This window comes from Cherax quadricarinatus, chromosome 27 (assembly GCF_038502225.1).
Source record: "Cherax quadricarinatus isolate ZL_2023a chromosome 27, ASM3850222v1, whole genome shotgun sequence".
NCBI classification, from domain to species: Eukaryota; Metazoa; Arthropoda; class Malacostraca; order Decapoda; family Parastacidae; genus Cherax; species Cherax quadricarinatus.
The window spans coordinates 28890598-28909679 of NC_091318.1; the positions used below are offsets into that span (position 1 = coordinate 28890598).

Here is a 19082-nt window from a genome sequence, read left to right on the forward strand (position 1 = left end):
TGCCCCAGGGCCAGACTCATGGAACTCCGTGTTCATCAAGAACTGCAAGAAGCCCTTATCACGAGCCTTTTCCATCCTATGGAGAGGGAGCATGGACACGGGGGTCGTCCCACAGTTACTAAAAACAACAGACATAGCCCCACTCCACAAAGGGGGCAGTAAAGCAACAGCAAAGAACTACAGACCGATAGCACTAACATCCCATATCATAAAAATCTTTGAAAGGGTCCTAAGAAGCAAGATCACCACCCATCTAGAAACCCATCAGTTACACAACCCAGGGCAACATGGGTTTAGAACAGGTCGCTCCTGTCTGTCTCAACTATTGGATCACTACGACAGGGTCCTAGATGCACTAGAAGACAAAAAGAATGCAGATGTAATATATACAGACTTTGCAAAAGCCTTTGACAAGTGTGACCATGGCGTAATAGCGCACAAAATGCGTGCTAAAGGAATAACAGGAAAAGTCGGTCGATAGATCTATAATTTCCTCACTAACAGAACACAGAGAGTAGTCGTCAACAGAGTAAAGTCCGAGGCAGCTAGGGTGAAAAGCTCTGTTCCACAAGGCACAGTACTCGCTCCCATCTTGTTCCTCATCCTCATATCCGACATAGACAAAGATGTCAGCCACAGCACCGTGTCTTCCTTTGCAGATGACACCCGAATCTGCCTGACAGTGTCTTCCATTGCAGACACTGCAAGGCTCCAGGCGGACATCAACCGAATCTTTCAGTGGGCTGCAGAAAACAATATGAAGTTCAACGATGAGAAATTTCAATTACTCAGATATGGTAAACACGAGGAAATTAAATCTTCATCAGAGTACAAAAATTCTGGCCACAAAATAGAGCGAAACACCAACGTCAAAGACCTGGGAGTGATCATGTCGGAGGATCTCACCTTCAAGGACCATAACATTGTATCAATCGCATCTGCTAGAAAAATGACAGGATGGATAATGAGAACCTTCAAAACTAGGGAGGCCAAGCCCATGATGACACTCTTCAGGTCACTTGTTCTATCTAGGCTGGAATATTGCTGCACACTAACAGCACCTTTCAAGGCAGGTGAAATTGCTGACCTAGAAAATGTACAGAGAACCTTCACGGCGCGCATAACGGAGATAAAACACCTCAATTACTGGGAGCGCTTGAGGTTCCTAAACCTGTATTCCCTGGAACGCAGGCGGGAGAGATACATGATTATATACACCTGGAAAATCCTAGAGGGACTAGTACCGAACTTGCACACGAAAATCACTCACTACGAAAGCAAAAGACTTGGCAGACGATGCAACATCCCCCCAATGAAAAGCAGGGGTGTCACTAGCACGTTAAGAGACCATACAATAAGTGTCAGGGGCCCGAGACTGTTCAACTGCCTCCCAGCATACATAAGGGGGATTACCAACAGACCCCTGGCAGTCTTCAAGCTGGCACTGGACAAGCACCTAAAGTCGGTTCCTGACCAGCCGGGCTGTGGCTCGTACTTTGGTTTGCGTGCAGCCAGCAGCAACAGCCTGGTTGATCAGGCTCTGATCCACCAGGAGGCCTGGTCACAGACCGGGCCGCGGGGGCGTTGACCCCCGGAACTCTCTCCAGGTAAACTCTCCAGGTAATAACAAGGTACGCTTGGATTTAAACAAGGTTAATGGTTAAAGGTTATCTTCAGTAGGTAAAGTTAAGGTATTTTCTCAGATTGGCTGGTAATATGTTAGTGTGGATAAGGTACCTTGATAGTGTGTGTGTGTGTGTGTGTGTGTGTGTGTGTGTGTGTGTGTGTGTGTGTGTGTGTGTGTGTGTGTGTGTGTGTGTGTGTGTGTGTGTGTGTGTGTGTGTGTGTGTGTGTGTGTTTGTGTTTGTGTGTCACTTGCCTTTACTCTTCCTGTCTCACTTTCCCTCGCCCTACCTCTTTCATTCTCTTCACTCTGCCTCACTCTCAATCTGCCTCACTCTCACCCATCAGAACTTGGAAGCAGTACCGTCCCCGGAGGTCATCAGCTGGGCTGACGGATTTCTCTTAGTGTACTCCATCACTGACCGTCAGAGCTTTAACTGGGTGAAGAGAGTGCGACTCCATATATGCGAACGCAAGGTCAGTGGGCGTGTGGGAGGCCTCAGCGGCGCCACAACCCTCACGCCCGTGCCACCCATGCAGTCGGGTGGCATGGGTGGGGACGTGTCACCCACGCTGGGTCCACCCATGGTCCTGCTGGCCAACAAGGCAGATATGGTCCATCTGCGGCAGGTGTCTACCGAGGAAGGTGAGTGTGTCAGATGTTTGTTGTAATGTCTGCCACCATCCACACTACCAACACCCACCCCCATACATGATGGTTTTCCTGTCATACTCCATCCAACAGGATGGTTTCTCCTGCTTTAGTTTACAACAGGATGGCGTTGCTGTGGCAGTTCATCAGGCAGGATGGTTGTACAAATAAGATTGTGAGATACGTCAGCCTGAGCTGGGAGATTTTTGTAAGAGCGATAAGGATATCGTCCATTGTTTTTTTTTTTTACCAGATGGGAAGTGCTAAACTCATAGGGGTCGTATAGCGGCTGGGAAATAGGAGGCATTCAGGTGCGATCCAGGAAACGGAAGGACATGTCCGGTTCCTTGAATCAAAAGCCCCTCACAAGCCTCAAGGTTGATGAGGAGCTTTTGATTATGGCTCCAGTAGTGACAGTAGTTTTTAAGGTTCCGTTATTTAAAAATCATCATTATTAATTTATTATTATTATTATTATTATTATCATTATTATTATTATTATTATTATTATTATTATTATTATTATTATTATTACTAGCATTTTTTTGCGAATGTCTACCCTACACTTCCCACAGAGTTCAAATGTACTACAGACATCTTGGCTAGGACAAGATTTTTATCCGTCAGAGTTGTCCCATAGATCTATACACTATAATTCTTCGTTCCTTTTTAAACATAACTTGAAGTCTGCCGTTTATTTCCGTAGCTTCGTGAAGTGTTGAGTGTAAGTCATGTTTGAGCAGCGACCCTCTGGTGAAGTGTCTTTCACGTCTTCATCATAATTTTGTATCTCCTGTTTCTTCGAAAGTGATGGCTTTGACATCATTAAAGATGACTGTTTTATTTAAATTGCCCACTGAGAATTAATAACCCAGGAAACTCCAGAAAGCCAGCAAACAGTGTGGCTTATTTTTCACCGGTGTCCTTTGGTACTCCTCCCTAGGATTCACCCTCCAAGTATTGACTAAAACCCAGGTACCTATTCACTGCTAGGTGAGCAGGGGTAGCAGGTGCAAGAAGACTTGCTCCTGCGTGTCGCTTAGCTCAAGATTCGAACTGTTGCCCGTACGGTTGTCAGCTGGATGCTCTAACCACTGAGCTGCCACTCCCCTCACATTCTTATCCACTTGGTTATATACGAGTGTTTATTTTTAGCCAACATGGTTGTTAGTTCCCCTTGGACTTGAACAGAAGTCAAGGCCAAAGTAATGCGTCAGAATGGCGAGCAATATGTTCAACTTTAAACAAGAATTTCAGGTATTTATAGGATTATAGGCCAGTACCTTAATACTAACTGGCATATAAAAATCGAAAGTACACAAGACACCAAAACGGTATCAGAGCAGTTAGCAGTGAGACTTTTCTTCTTCTAGTTCTTGTTTTCCTTGCAATACAGAGAACTGAAATAAGAGTGTATATTGTAGGTAGATCATTCGCTGCATTTGGGTACAGGAGCTACCTGATGGTTGTCAGGTCAACGTAGGATGAGCTGACATCTGAAATCATAAAACTGCCAGAATTGCGTGTGATAGTACTGGTAGTGGTAACAAAAGGAGGTTCTAAACATCGCCTCTGGTGCTGAACACGTTTCCTGATGACTAATTTAGCTCTGTGACGTTCATGAGATGGATGTGGGAGGTCCACTGTATAGTGCAAGTGTTTAAATCATCTTTGACATGTTTATTGATGTTCCCTGATGCGTTGTTCCACAGTGATAGAAGTCTCCCCTATGTATATAGTTTATCCCATCCACCGCATGGTATGGTGAAGACGCCTGTATTAGTTTCTCTGTGGTATGTGGAAATAAGTCACTTTGTCTGACTTTCTTGGCTTATCCTGGGTAATCTATACATATGCTGCTATATATGATAATTTATGTAACTGTATGAGTGCCTACACCTGAATAAACTTATTCACTTACTGGTTTTACTCAATGAGGCCTGGTCACAGACCGGACCACGGGGGTATTGACCCCCGAAACCCTCTCCAGGTATATTCTTGGCTAAAAGGTCTGAAGCCTAGTTGACTGGAAGTACTAGGAATCTGTCCGGTTTCTGTCTGACCGGTAGAGAGGATGATTCTCTTAACTTTTCTCGTGTGGATGAAGTGTGTTGGGTATAAATTGGATTCCTCGGCGAGGTAAGGCAGTGTTAGAAATTCTGTATGCTCTCAAGTAGAATCCTTTGACATTTACCTTCATCCTCTCGTCACTGTGTGACAAAAATGCTACAAGTATTGTTTGTAGACTTCCCGTAGACCTTCAAATCCAGTTATTGTAGTTTCTATAGAGAAATGCGTCGAGGAAAGGACAACCATCGTGTTCATTCTTCATGATGAACTTGATTGATAGTTCAATAGTGGTAATTTTGTTAAGGAATTCTGTGGTATCGAGTCATCTGGGCACGATAGTTAAGACGTCCTCGTGTGGGCACGATGGCTAGGATGTCATGCTCGTCTGGGCATGATGGCTAGGATGCCATACTCGTCTGGGCATGATGGGTAGGATGTCATACTCGTCTGGGCATGATGGCTAGGATGTCATACTCGTCTGGGCATGATGGCTAGGATGTCATACTCGTCTGGGCATGATGGCTAGGATGTCATACTCGTCTGGGCATGATGGCTAGGATGTCATACTCGTCTGGGCATGATGGCTAGGATGCATACTCGTCTGGGCATGATGGCTAGGATGTCATACTCGTCTGGGCATGATGGCTAGGATGTCATACTTGTCTGGGCATGATGGCTAGGATGTCATACTCGTCTGGGCATGATGGCTAGGATGTCATACTCGTCTGGGCATGATGGCTAGGATGTCATACTTGTCTGGGCATGATGGCTAGGATGTCATACTCGTCTGGGCATGATGGGTAGGATGTCATACTCGTCTGGGCATGATGGCTGGGATGTCATACTCGTCTGGGCATGATGGCTAGGATGTCATACTTGTCTGGTTATGATGGGTAGGATGTCATACTCGTCTGGGCATGATGGCTAGGATGTCATACTCGTCTGGGCATGATGGCTAGGATGTCATACTCGTCTGGGCATGATGGCTAGGATGTCATACTCGTCCGGGCATGATGGGTAGGATGTCATACTCGTCCGGGCATGATGGCTAGGATGTCATACTCGTCTGGGCATGATGGCTAGGATGTTATACTCGTCTGGGCATGATGGCTAGGATGTCATACTCGTCTGGGCATGATGGCTAGGATGTCATACTCGTCTGGGCATGATGGCTAGGATGTCATACTCGTCTGGGCATGATGGCTAGGATGTCATACTCGTCTGGGCATGATGGCTAGGATGTCATACTTGTCTGGGCATGATGGCTAGGATGTCATACTCGTCTGGGCATGAGGGCTAGGATGTCATACTTGTCTGGGCATGATGGCTAGGATGTCATTCTCGTCTGGGCATGATGGCTAGGATGTCATACTCGTCTGGGCATTATGGCTGGGATACCTCCGTAACACAGCTACATACACTACTAGGGATGTGTGGCTTTGTCTCTTCCTCCAGGACCTCACAAAGGGGTGAACCCATGGCCATCTCAAAGGGTTGCCTGTACACAGTCGCCGACTACGAACAGGAGAGTGTAAATCATCGGCGACCTTTCCACGAAGCATAACAATGATTTGTGTGGCAATAGCAATAATTTTTTATTTCGAATTATTGTACAAAAATACACAATAATTTGAAAGACCATAGTTTGCACAGTAATTGGGTAGAAGCCCTAATGGAGAATGGGATGTCATAAATGACGAGTTTCTTGTTCTTAAACCTGTGTGATAAATCACACGAGTGTTTCAGGTGAGAGGAGTTAATCATGTTTAGTCTGTGTGGCGCAGCATAAAAAAAAATAATTATAGGAGGAACTCCTGCTTTATGAGTTTCGGGCAACCATACAAGCGTGATGGTCTTGGAAAACCTGGCCAGGGACGAATCTGTCATCGTCACTACTGGGGTGGAATAATGGAGTAGTTATATTAGACACTAACGGCTACAACTCCAAAATTGTCGAGCCTCTACGCGACAGGGACACATATCAGTCTCTCTCTACTCTTAATTTGAAGATAAATGACCAAATTCTTCCTCACCAAAACACAACAACTCTTGAAACATTCAAAACATTGCAAAAAAAAAAAATCGTCACTACCATCACCAATACTATTGCCTGCCCCACCACCATTACTACCACTGCCTCCAACACCATCGCACTACCACCAACCACCAACACTTCCATCATCACCCCCACCATCAAATAAAAATATGAATACCACCACCACCATCATGAGCTAACGTAAACAGTTTACCTGCAAGTTTTTAAGTGTCGTGTCAAACAGTTTGTGAGACTGCATAATTCTACCCCTTCCTCCTCCCTCGCTGCCCATCTTATCCTCCTGCCACTCATGTCTCCCCACCCCTGCCACCCATCTCTTTCCCCTGTCACCCATCTCAGCTTCATCAACAACGGATGTGATCAGTGTGGCCATTACCATCAAATATTCTTCACAATTACCCACAAACTATAAAGAGCAAGCAGACTTCTTTTCGATCCACCCTGAACCTTAATCAAGTTGCACCTTTATAATTGTCTAGGACAGATAGAAGCGTCGTTGAGTTTCCATTTACAATTTGTAGGTCAGTTATGAATTGTTTCAGTGAATTACAAGCTTCAGAAGCTACCTGGTCCAATTATGTGCTTTTGTAAAATTTGGACTACCGCCCACACGGTAAAATACTTTGGTATTTCTTGTTCATGTGGAAGTGACTTGTCAGAATGCCCTAATTTTTTTCGCATTTCAGAACATTCAGTAATGATACAGAGTGTGACAACTACCACCCACAGGATGGTTTTGGGATGCAAGATAAAGCTATTAAACCAAGTCCGCAGGAAACTAACTTTTCCTTTCCTTTTGCCCTCAGGAGAGATCCTGGCCAAGGACGTGGAGTGCTACTTCAGCGAGGTAGCGGCGTCTGAGCATGTAGTGCAGGTGGCCACAGCCTTCCACGAGGTCTTCAAGGAGGTGCAGAATGTCCGCAAGAGGTCCAAGACGTCGTTGCTGGACCGAGTCCTGGGCTCAAAGGCCACGAAGATCTACGTCCGTGGAAAGAGTGACTCTGCCCTCCCGAAAGACTGACTATTGAAGCTTCTGCTGTAGTGAACTTCGGGAGGTTTTGGTTCCTGGGGTCGTTCTTGGGGGCATAGAGAGTTTCTGTCTCAGTCGTGGTTGGTGTCGATGCAAACTGAAGTTTTGATGATAGATGTAATTCCTGGGTTGTACAAAGATGTGGTGGTGGTGGAGTAGTAGTAATCCTTGGGTTGTGGTAAAAGATATGAAGGAGGCGGGAGAGAAGTAATTCACACGTTTTTATACACTACCCAGTGATTCTAGGAGAGATGCATTCTCTAGGATATACAAGATCTGAAGTTGGTGAGAGAGTTGCAGTTGCTGGGCTGTGACATGAGATCAGACGATGATGGAGATGATTAATGGCTTAAATGTAATGAGAGAGCTCTAATTCTTGAGCCTTGTAACACCAGAAATTGGAAGAAACAACTTGAATGTTTGTTTTGGGTTGTGCTCAGGAAGTTTGTGCTAGTATGTGTTGATATCTCATAGGGCGACGTGCTTTTTAAAAAGAGTCCTTTTTGTCAGATTTTCCCTTAACAGCAGGGGTCTCCAACGGCCGAATAACTGCACGAAAATAAAATCACTCACTACATGCTTGCAGCTCCTGACACGAGCTTTTCACGAAGGTTTTATTAACTGTGGATATACAACTGCATGTTTTCATTTTAAAGAAATGTGTGGGATATGTTTGCTCAGTCTTTCCAATAAACGAGAGATCATAGAGCCGCTCATCTTAGTCTTCACTGACAGGATATTTCAGATATAGCTCAAAAAACCAAAGCTGAAATTAGACATTTCGGTCCGCCGTCTTGGATCATTATCAAGTATAAACTTATTACTGGTCTAGGACACGGACCAGGTCCAGGTTTCTTTTCCAACAGGTGTGAACTTCTCTAGCCACTGAGGGAGCAGTAACCCTTGTTCGGCCGGTCTCCGGGAATGGAAAGTCTTCATTCATTAATATGTTTCCATCTTCTCTTGTACACGAGTCATAAACAAGTGTGTTGATATACACAAGACAGAGTCCTCAGTGTGGTGGGAAGGCAATGTTGACAAATATGGGTATGAAAAACGGACGCTGAGAGCAAGCCTATATCTAGGCAACGTCTCGCTCAAGGAGGGCGAAGCGTTGTTCTGCTCTAAGCATCTATTATCCACAGTTTCCTCGGCAGTATGCTGTCTAATAATAATACAACTTCTTGTTCATTTTAATTTCTCAGAATCAAGTCTTAATTTTTTCAGACACAGAAGGTAAGTTTTGGGTTTGTATCGCACTGGAGTCTACCTGGAGGGTGTTCTGGGGGTCAACGCCCCCGCGGCCCAGTCGATGATCAGGCCTTGCAGTGGATCAAGGCCTGATCAACCAGGCTGTTACTACTAGTCCTTGTGAAATCTTGTGGAATTTTATTTACATTTTAATTTTTTTGTTGTCGCAGATTCCTTTGGCGTAGAAAAATTTATATATATATATATATATATATATATATATATATATATATATATATATATATATATATATATATATATATATATATATATACATGCAACTTTTTCGTGAATATAAAGATAAGTAAATTTTTAAGGGGGTTATAGTTAATTTATATCCAGTAAAAATAGTTCCATGTAGTGAATATAGGATCATTATAGTAGAGAGAACAATTATAGTAAAGTTGGGAATAATATAGTGAATTTAGAGCCGTCATAGTGAATAGAGGACCATAGGGTAAACACATGTAATATGGTGGATAAAGATTTTTATAAATGAGGACATTATTTTTGTAGGGATGATGGAAACTGTCAGGCAGAGAGCTTTTAAAATGATAGAAAATTACAGTAGAAGTGAAGACAAGATTTTTGTGTAGGGGATAGAAGTTCCAGAGTATACTTATGTAGGGGAGATGCAGGTTCTGCAGAAGAGACGGTGACTGCAGAGTAAATGTGAACAGCGAATCCAAAAGCTTAGTTAGTTTAATATGTTTATTATGCACCCCATACCCATCCTGTGGGCGGTAGTCAAAAGATTACAGAGGTACATAATTGGTCCAGGGACTGGACTCCAAAGTTTTGATAGCTGAGCAAGTTACAAAGGTAATGAACTAGATCTGGTCATAATCATGACCAAGTTACAAAAGCGACATATGTATTTCTACATTTATATTTCACGTAGTCTGGAGGCATATATTAGCTCCGAATGCCCCCCCCCCATACGGGCGAAGCGTTTTTCTACGACCTACAATAACCAGGCCAAACATACAACTGGGGTAACTGTTGGGTATATTACTGTAGTTACCCCGCTCAAGAGTGTACAAGAGTCGAGTCGATTTCTTAATTTGCCTGGCTGTCACTTTTTTTTTTCTTGTGGACCAGAGAAGTCCCTTTGAAGGTCCTTTATGCAAGATTTCTTGAGCGCTTTAAATTCAAAGATGCTTTCGTAAGTGTTTCATAAACTTAGGCAAGTGGATAGTAAGTTGTGTAAGTGGTTTACGAGCATTTTATATAAGTGTACTGCTCACAGTATTGTAAGTGGCTTACCAGCACTTTATACGACTGTACTGCTCACAGTATTGTAAGTGGCTTACCAGCACTTTATACGACTGTACTGCTCACAGTATTGTAAGTGGTTTTCCAGCACTTTATATAAGTGTACTGTCCCACAATAGTGAAGTAAAGACTCAGATGTAGAAGCTCTTGTGTCGACATTTCGCTCTGCGTAGAGCGAAACGTCGTAATGGAAGCTTGCTCTGCTCCTGTGCCATTTCTTCGAGAACAACTATTTTGCTGGCGTTCTAAAGCGCCTATTTTGTAGGCTGTTGTTAAATGTTTTCCGGAGGTTAAATTTTTAATGCTTTGTATAAAGGCTCTATTTAAAGGCCAAAGAAAATGGCATCGTTTGTATATTGTGATTATTCGACCCTCGTCTCGGAGACTGGTCGATCAAGTGGTCATTTAATAGACTGAAGTCTATCAGCTGTCCTTGGGGTCGATCAGGTGGCCTGGAGGTCGATCAAGTGGTTCTGGAGGTCGATCAAGTGGTTCTGGAGGTCGATCAAGTGGTCCTGGAGGTCGATCAAGTGGTTCTGGAGGTCGATCAAATGGTTCTGGAGGTCGATCAAGTTGTCCTGGAGGTCGATCAAGTGGTTCTGGAGGTCGATCAGGTGGCCTGGAGGTCGATCAAGTGGTTCTGGAGGTCGATCAAGTGGTTTGGAGGTCGATCAAGTGGTCCTGGAGGTCGATCAAGTGGTTCTGGAGGTCGATCAAGTGGTCGTGAAGGTCGATCAACTGAGTGTGAGTTTCGAAACCAGTCAGCTGGTCTTGGCAGGTCAGGCAGCTGGTCTTGTCAAGTCAATTACCTGGTCATGGCAGGTCAATCAACTGATCTTGGCAGGTCATTCAAATGGTCTTCGCAGGTCAGTCAGCTGGTCTTGGCAGGTCAATCAGCTGGTCTTGGCAGGTCATTCAGCTGGTCTTGGCAGGTCAGTCAACTGGTCTTGGCAGGTCAGTCAACTGGTTTTGGCAGGTCAGTCAACTGGTCTTGACAGGTCAATCAGCTGGTCTTGGCAGGTCAATCAGCTGGTCTTGGCAGGTCAATCAGCTAGTCTTGGCAGGTCAATCAGTTGGTCTTTGGAGGTCAAGCAGCTGGTCTTGGCAGGTCAAGCAGCTGGTCTTGGCAGGTCAATCAGCTGGTCTTGGCAGGTCAATCAGCTAGTCTTGACAGGTCAATCAGCTGGTCTTGGCAGGTCAATCAGCTAGTCTTGACAGGTCAATCAGCTGGTCTTGGCAGGTCAATCAGCTGGTCTTGGCAAGTCATTCAGCTGGTCTTGGCAGGTCAGTCAACTGGTCTTGGCAGGTCAGTCAGCTGGTCTTGGCAGGTCAATCAGCTAGTCTTGACAGGTCAATCAGCTGGTCTTGGCAGGTCAATCAGCTAGTCTTGACAGGTCAATCAGCTGGTCTTGGCAGGTCAATCAGCTGGTCTTGGCAGGTCAATCAGCTGGTCTTGGCAGGTCATTCAGCTGGTCCTGGCAGGTCAATCAGCTGGTCTTGGCAGGTCAATCAGCTAGTCTTGGCAGGTCAATCAGCTGGTCTTGGCAGGTCAATCAGCTGGTCTTGGCAGGTCAATCAGCTGGTCTTGGCAGGTCAATCAGCTGGTCTTGGCAGGTCAATCAGCTGGTCTTGGCAGGTCAATCAGCTGGTCTTGGCAGGTCAATCAGCTGGTCTTGGCAGGTCAGTCAGCTGGTCTTGGCAGGTCAATCAGCTGGTCTTGGCAGGTCAATCAGATGGTCTTGGCAGGTCAGTCAGCTGGTCTTGGCAGGTCAGTCAGCTGGTCTTGGCAGGTCAATCAGCTGGTCTTGGCAGGTCAGTCAGCTGGTCTTGGCAGGTCAGTCAGCTGGTCTTGGCAGGTCAATCAGCTGGTCTTGGCAGGTCAGTCAGCTGGTCTTGGCAGGTCAGTCAGCTGGTCTTGGCAGGTCAGTCAGCTGGTCTTGGCAGGTCAGTCAGCTGGTCTTGGCAGGTCAATCAGATGGTCTTGGCAGGTCAGTCAGCTGGTCTTGGCAGGTCAGTCAGCTGGTCTTGGCAGGTCAATCAGCTGGTCTTGGCAGGTCAATCAGCTGGTCTTGGCAGGTCAGTCAGCTGGTCTTGGCAGGTCAGTCAGCTGGTCTTGGCAGGTCAATCAGCTGGTCTTGGCAGGTCAGTCAGCTGGTCTTGGCAGGTCAGTCAGCTGGTCTTGGCAGGTCAGTCAGCTGGTCTTGGCAGGTCAGTCAGCTGGTCTTGGCAGGTCAATCAGCTGGTCTTGGCAGGTCAATCAGCTGGTCTTGGCAGGTCAGTCAGCTGGTCTTGGCAGGTCAGTCAGCTGGTCTTGGCAGGTCAATCAGCTGGTCTTGGCAGGTCAATCAGCTGGTCTTGGTAGGTCAGTCAGCTGGTCTTGGCAGGTCAGTCAGTTGGTCTTGGCAGGTCAGTCAGCTGGTCTTGGCAGGTCAGTCAGCTGGTCTTGGCAGGTCAATCAGGTAGTCTTGGCAGGTCAGTCAGCTGGTCTTGGCAGGTCACCACACTCAACCCTGCTTAAGTCTTCCAAAACATATATAATATACTTTATTGTAATTATTATGACCACGAGAGATGCGCAATAAAATCTTCATAAACAAGAAAGTAAATGCTGTAATATATTATCTTAGGTAATAAAGTTTCCAGAAATAAAAAGCTTTTTTTTTAACTTTCTTATATAAAAAAAAGTTTTTTATCTTTTGTTTATAAGCGGTGTATGACCCTTGTGGGTTTAGCGCTTAGTTATGATTATAATAATACATCTAAAGAATTATTATTGTTAATATTACATCCATGAAGGGGACTGGTAAACCCGTAGGGGTTATAAATTGCCTTGGGTAATACAGGTAATCAGGTTCGATCCAAGGAAGGGAAGGGTAGCTCCAAGTCCTCGGATCGAGAGTCATCTAGAATAGCTTTTCCTATTCCGCAGTGCTAGAGTACTCTTTTAAACACGAATGTTCCACTGTATATAATGGAGAAGGTAAACTATTAACTTAGTTCTTACAAACTATCTAATGACTGGGCGGTAGCGGAACACCAACACAACAACAGCGCGTCCAGACCGTCAGCAGAAGCCCAGAGAAACACTGAGAGACCAGCAGTGACAACCTGACAACAGTGACGCAACACAGCAGTGACAACCTGACAACAGTGGCCCAAGACTGCAGTGACAACCTGACAACAGTGGCCCAAGACTGCAGTGACAACCTGACAACAGTGGCCCAAGACTGCAGTGACAACCTGACAACAGTGACCCAACACAACAGTGACAACTTGACAACAGTGACCCAAGACTGCAGTGACAACCTGACAACTTGAAAACAGTGACCCAAGACTGCAGTGACAACCTGACAACAGTGACCCAACACAACAGTGACAACTTGACAACAGTGACCCAACACAACAGTGACAACTTGACAACAGTGACCCAAGACTGCAGTGACAACCTGACAACAGTGACCCAACACAGCAGTGACAACCTGACAACAGTGACCCAACACAGCAGTGACAACTTGACAACAGTGACCCAACACAGTGACAACCTGACAACAGTGACCCAACACAACAGTGACAACTTGACAACAGTGACCCAAGACTGCAGTGACAACCTGACAACAGTGACAACTTGACAACAGTGACCCAAGACTGCAGTGACAACCTGACAACAGTGACAACTTGACAACAGTGACCCAAGACTGCAGTGACAACCTGACAACAGTGACCCAACACAGCAGTGACAACCTGACAACAGTGACCCAACACAGCAGTGACAACTTGACAACAGTGACCCAACACAGCAGTAACAACTTGACAACAGTGGCCCAACACAGCAATGACAACCTGACAACAGTGACCCAGCACAGCAGTGACAACCTGACAACAGTGGCCCAAGACTGCAGTGACAGCCTGACAACAGTGACGCAACACAGCAGTGACAACCTGACAACAGTGGCCCAAGACTGCAGTGACAACCTGACAACAGTGGCCCAAGACTGCAGTGACAACCTGACAACAGTGACCCAACACAGCAGTGACAACCTGACAACAGTGGCCCAAGACTGCAGTGACAACCTGACAACAGTGACCCAACACAGCAGTGACAACCTGACAAGTGACCCAGCACAGCAGTGACCCAACACAGCAGTGACCCAACACAGCAGTGACAACAGTGACCCAACACAGCAGTGACAACCTGACAACAGTGACCCAACACAGCACCAGTGAAGTCACTTACACCTCGTCCGATCATATGTTGCCTAGGTAAGGTCATGGAAGCACTTGTAAACTCACATTCAATAGTATTCAGAACACAACAATCTCATGCCGGTACGGCTGGAAGCATTAGGACGTGGACCGGGCCGCGGGGGCGTTGATCCTCGGAATACCTGCCAGGTAGACTCCAGGTGTTTCCATTAGATACCTGCTGCCCATGGTCACCTATCAGTAAAATAGGTATCTGGGTGTTAGTCGACTGGTGTGGGTCGCATCCTGGGACACTGACCTAATTTGCCCGAAACGCTCTGCAGAACAAGGGACTTTATATATAGTAGTATGTCATTGATGTCAGCTATGGTCTGTATACCTTGTACATGTACTTGTAGGAATAATAATAATAATAATAATCATTATTATTATTATTTACTTGCTTTTATGCCATTATTGTCTCATATTCTCACAATATTATTGCCGACATGTTTCGCCAATCAGTGGATTTCTCGGTCCAATACAAAAAACAATGGTTGAAAATCAGGAATTTGAGGTAATCAGTCCCTTAGCCTATAGTCGATGTGTTTAGTTCATCAGTTTGTCAGTATTGTATATCACCAACAATGTGATACTAAACCATCTGACAAACTGAATGCACAAAGAAATAAAATTTGATTCGATTTGATTTCAAAGAAAATTAATGGGAAAAATGGCTTCCGTCAGAAACAGTCCCACCAAACATGAGAGGCTACACAAATTCAATACCCGGGAATGCATCTTGGTTCTCTGGTTCACCAATAAAAGGTAAATATCACATCTTATGATGGGTTCCAATGGCGTTCTGGCGACACAGTAGTGAAGAAGTGATAGGCTACCAGGGGCGACGCCAGAATTTCTATACAGGAGTTGGCTTTAGGGTTGGCAGTTTGGTTGGATTGGGGGCTAGGAGACTTATTGTTATTGCTGCTTTTATTTGGGGGGCTGAAGCCCCCTTGGCACCGCCCTCGTAGGTTGTAAAACAAACATTGTTTCACTCGACATTGAGTGAAACATCGCCCCAGTAAGAGCTTAACTATAAAACACACACACAAAAAAAATACAATACCGTGACTGGAACAATACACAAATAACCAGCACATAGGAGAGAGAAAAGCTTATGACGACGTTTCGGTCCGTCTTGGACCATTTGCAAAGTCACACTATAACTTGTGCCTTTTCTCCGCATTTTAAGAAGTTACTGATAAAAACTGAGAACTATGCCAGTATGTGTTATTAACAGTGACTGATGATCACAGGTTACTGGGTCATGGTGGATGTATGGCCGAGTTTTTTCAAGTAACGGCAGCACCAGGTCGACCCCCTCAATCTTCAGCGGCCTCCACCCACCTCACTCACGCCTTGCGGGGTCTCACCTGTCTCTCTTGATTCTACTGCCATGTGCAACACGCACTTGTGTAGAGTATATGTGCGGGTTACTTGTTATGTGAGCATGTCCATGTTTTCCTTAAAAGGGGCGGGAGATGCCTTGATGTTGGTGAAGGGTTCGTGATCCAAGGAATAAAGTTCTTCCATGGATTAAACCTACTTACCACCCATGGTCAGTATCACCATCTTACACCATCACAACCACGAGCACCACCATACACTACAACCACAACCATCACCATTATAACTATGAGTATCACCATACACCACTACTATAACCATAACCAGTACACCACGACCACTACAATCACGATCACCACCAATACAACCACAACCAGTACACCACCCAAACAATAACAGCACTGGGAGTCACTCCACCCTCAGCCTGACCCACTCCAGCAGTGACGCGACAATCACCTTGATGTGATCGAATAACTCTGAAGCAAAGTAAGTTTATTCAGGTATACACAGGTATACATAACACTTGTACTCTGATCCATGGCACACACACACACACACACACACACACACACACACACACACACACACACACACACACACACACACGGAGTGGCGTTGCTGATCAAAAATCGCTGGAATTTTGATGAGCTGGAGAGAGAAGATAGCGGAGAAGAAAGTGATTACATAGTGGGAACACTTCACTCTGGAGGTCCCAAGGTGGTAATAGCAGTGATGTATAACCCACCACAGAACAGCAGGAGGCCAAGGCAAGAGTACGACGAGAGCAATAGAGCGATGGTTGACACACTGGCTAGAGTGGCCAGAAGAGCTCATGCATGCAGGGCAAAGCTCCTGATCATGGGTGACTTTAACCACAAGGAGATAGATTGGGAGAACTTGGACCCACATGGGGGCCAAGATACTTGGAGGGCTAAGATGATGGAGGTGGTACTGGAGAACTTCATGTACCAACACGTAAGGGACACTACAAGAGAGAGAGGAGAGGATGAACCAGCAAGGCTGGACTTAGTATTCACCTTCAGTAGTGCAGATATCGAGGACATCACATATGAAAGACCCCTTGGGGCCAGTGACCATGTGGTTGTAAGCTTCGAATACACAGTAGAGCTACAAGTGGAGGGAGAAGCAGGAAGGCCAGGACGAATGAAGCCAAACTACAAGAAAGGGGACTACACAGGAATGAGGAACTACCTGAACGGGGTTCAGTGGGACAGAGAACTGGCAGGGAAACCAGTTAATGAGATGATGGAATATGTAGCAATAAAATGCAAGGAGGCTGAGGAGAGGTTTGTACCCAAGGGTAACAGGAGTAATGAAAAAGCCAGGATGAGCCCATGGTTTACCCAAAGGTGCAGGGAGGCAAAAACCAAGTGTGCTAGGGAATGGAAGAAATATAGAAGGCAAAGGACCCAGGAGAATAAGGAGAACAGTCGTAGAGCCAGAAATGAATATGCACAGATAAGAAGGGAGGCCCAAAGACAATATGAAAATGACATAGCAGCGAAAGCCAAATCTGACCCGAAACTGTTGTACAGCCACATCAGGAGGAAAACAACAGTCAAGGACCAGGTAATCAGGCTAAGGAAGGAAGGAGGAGAGACAACAGGAAATGACCGGGAAGTATGTGAAGAACTCAACAAGAGATTCAAAGAAGTGTTCACAGAGGAGACAGAAGGGACTCCAGAAAGACGGAGAGGTGGGGCACACCACCAAGTGCTGGACACAGTGCACACAACCGAGGAAGAAGTGAAGAGGCTTCTGAGTGAGCTAGATACCTCAAAGGCAATGGGGCCAGATAACATCTCCCCATGGGTATTGAGAGAGGGAGCAGAGGCGCTATGTGTACCCCTAACAACAATATTCAATACATCTATCGAAACAGGGAGATTGCCTGAGGCATGGAAGACAGCAAATGTAGTCCCAATCTTTAAAAAAGGAGACAGACATGAAGCATTAAACTACAGACCAGTGTCACTGACATGTATAGTATGCAAAATCATGGAGAAGATTATCAGGAGAAGAGTGGTGGAACACCTAGAAAGGAATGATCTCATCAACAGCAGCCAGCATGGTTTCAGGGACGGGAAATCCTGTGTCACAAACCTACTGGAGTTCTATGACATGGTGACAGCAGTAAGACAAGAGAGAGAGGGGTGGGTGGATTGCATTTTCTTGGACTGCAAGAAGGCGTTTGACACAGTTCCACACAAGAGATTGGTGCAAAAACTGGAGGACCAAGCAGGGATAACAGGGAAGGCACTACAATGGATCAGGGAATACTTGTCAGGAAGACAGCAGCGAGTCATGGTACGTGGCGAGGTGTCAGAGTGGGCACCTGTGACCAGCGGGGTCCCGCAGGGGTCAGTCCTAGGACCAGTGCTGTTTCTGGTATTTGTGAACGACATGACGGAAGGAATAGACTCTGAGGTGTCCCTGTTTGCAGATGACGTGAAGTTGATGAGAAGAATACACTCGATCGAAGACCAGGCAGAACTACAAAGGGATCTGGACAGGCTGCAGAACTGGTCCAGCAACTGGCTCCTTGAGTTTAACCCTGCCAAATGCAAAGTCATGAAGATTGGGGAAGGGACACAAGAGGTACACAAGTATTTATATGTATAATTAATGTATCTAGAAAGTGAAGTAGTGGAGGCGGGAACCATACATAGTTTTAAGGCGAGGTGGAGTTTCGTATACGCCCCCATCCTTTTCCTCATTCTTATATATGACAGAGATGTAAATTATAGCACCATACCATCTCTGCAGACGACACTAGATTTTGCATGAGTGTCGTCCATTGATGACACTAAATCTTCAAGCAGATATCACTCAAGTCTTCCAGAAAACAATATGATGTTCAATGGGGACAAATTTCAGTTATTCCGCTATACCTGGAGTATGCCTGGAGAGGGTTGGGGGTCAACGCCCCCCGCGACCCGATCTATGGCCAGGCCTCACTTGAGGAAATTAAAGCTAGAACGGGGCATTAAAACACATTCTAACCGCACAATTGTGCGACGAGTGATAATGTCAAAGGATATCGCCTTCAAGAATGGCAAGTGTCATGATCATAACTGTGAGGAAAATGAATGGAGGGATAATAAGAAACTTCAAGGCTGGAATACTGTTGTACACTAACAGCCCTTTTTAAGGCACACGAAACTGCTGATCTAGATAATTACAAAGAACTTTCACTGAGCGTACAAACTGTGCCAAGTACCTTAAGTAATGGGAACGTTTGAAGTTCCTTGACTTGTACTCCTTGGGAACAGGCGAGAAAGATGCATCATAATTTACATATAGAAAATCCTAGGCCCGGTGGCCTGGTGGCTAAAGCTCCCGCTTCACACACGGAGGGCCCAGGTTCGATTCCCGGCGGGTGGAAATTCCGACACGTTTCCTTACACCTATTGTCCTGTTCACCTAGCAGCAAATAGGTACCTGGGTGTTAGTCGACTGGTGTGGGTCGCATCCTGGGGGACAAGATTAAGGACCCCAATGGAAATAAGTTA

At 45.6% G+C, this 19082-nt stretch overlaps 2 protein-coding genes across 4 annotated transcripts in view; both read left to right on the forward strand.

Annotated features, from left to right (window-relative positions):
• The window catches only part of LOC128691149 (ras-related and estrogen-regulated growth inhibitor), a 64282-nt gene extending 55382 nt beyond the window's left edge, over positions 1 to 8900 (forward strand). For all 3 annotated transcript variants that reach the window (XM_070089184.1, XM_070089183.1, XM_070089182.1), the window contains exons 6-7: positions 1972 to 2269; positions 7208 to 8900. In XM_070089184.1, coding sequence (XP_069945285.1) covers positions 1972 to 2269; positions 7208 to 7422 — 513 coding nt within the window. In that variant the 3' untranslated portion in view covers positions 7423 to 8900. The remainder of the gene's footprint in view (positions 1 to 1971; positions 2270 to 7207) is intronic.
• A 3945-nt stretch (positions 8901 to 12845) lies between these two features.
• LOC128691151 (uncharacterized) overlaps positions 12846 to 19082 on the forward strand; it is a 48402-nt gene continuing 42165 nt past the window's right edge. Inside the window, exon 1 of the mRNA XM_070089194.1 lies at positions 12846 to 14217. The gene's annotated coding sequence lies outside the window, so the exon portion shown is untranslated. The remainder of the gene's footprint in view (positions 14218 to 19082) is intronic.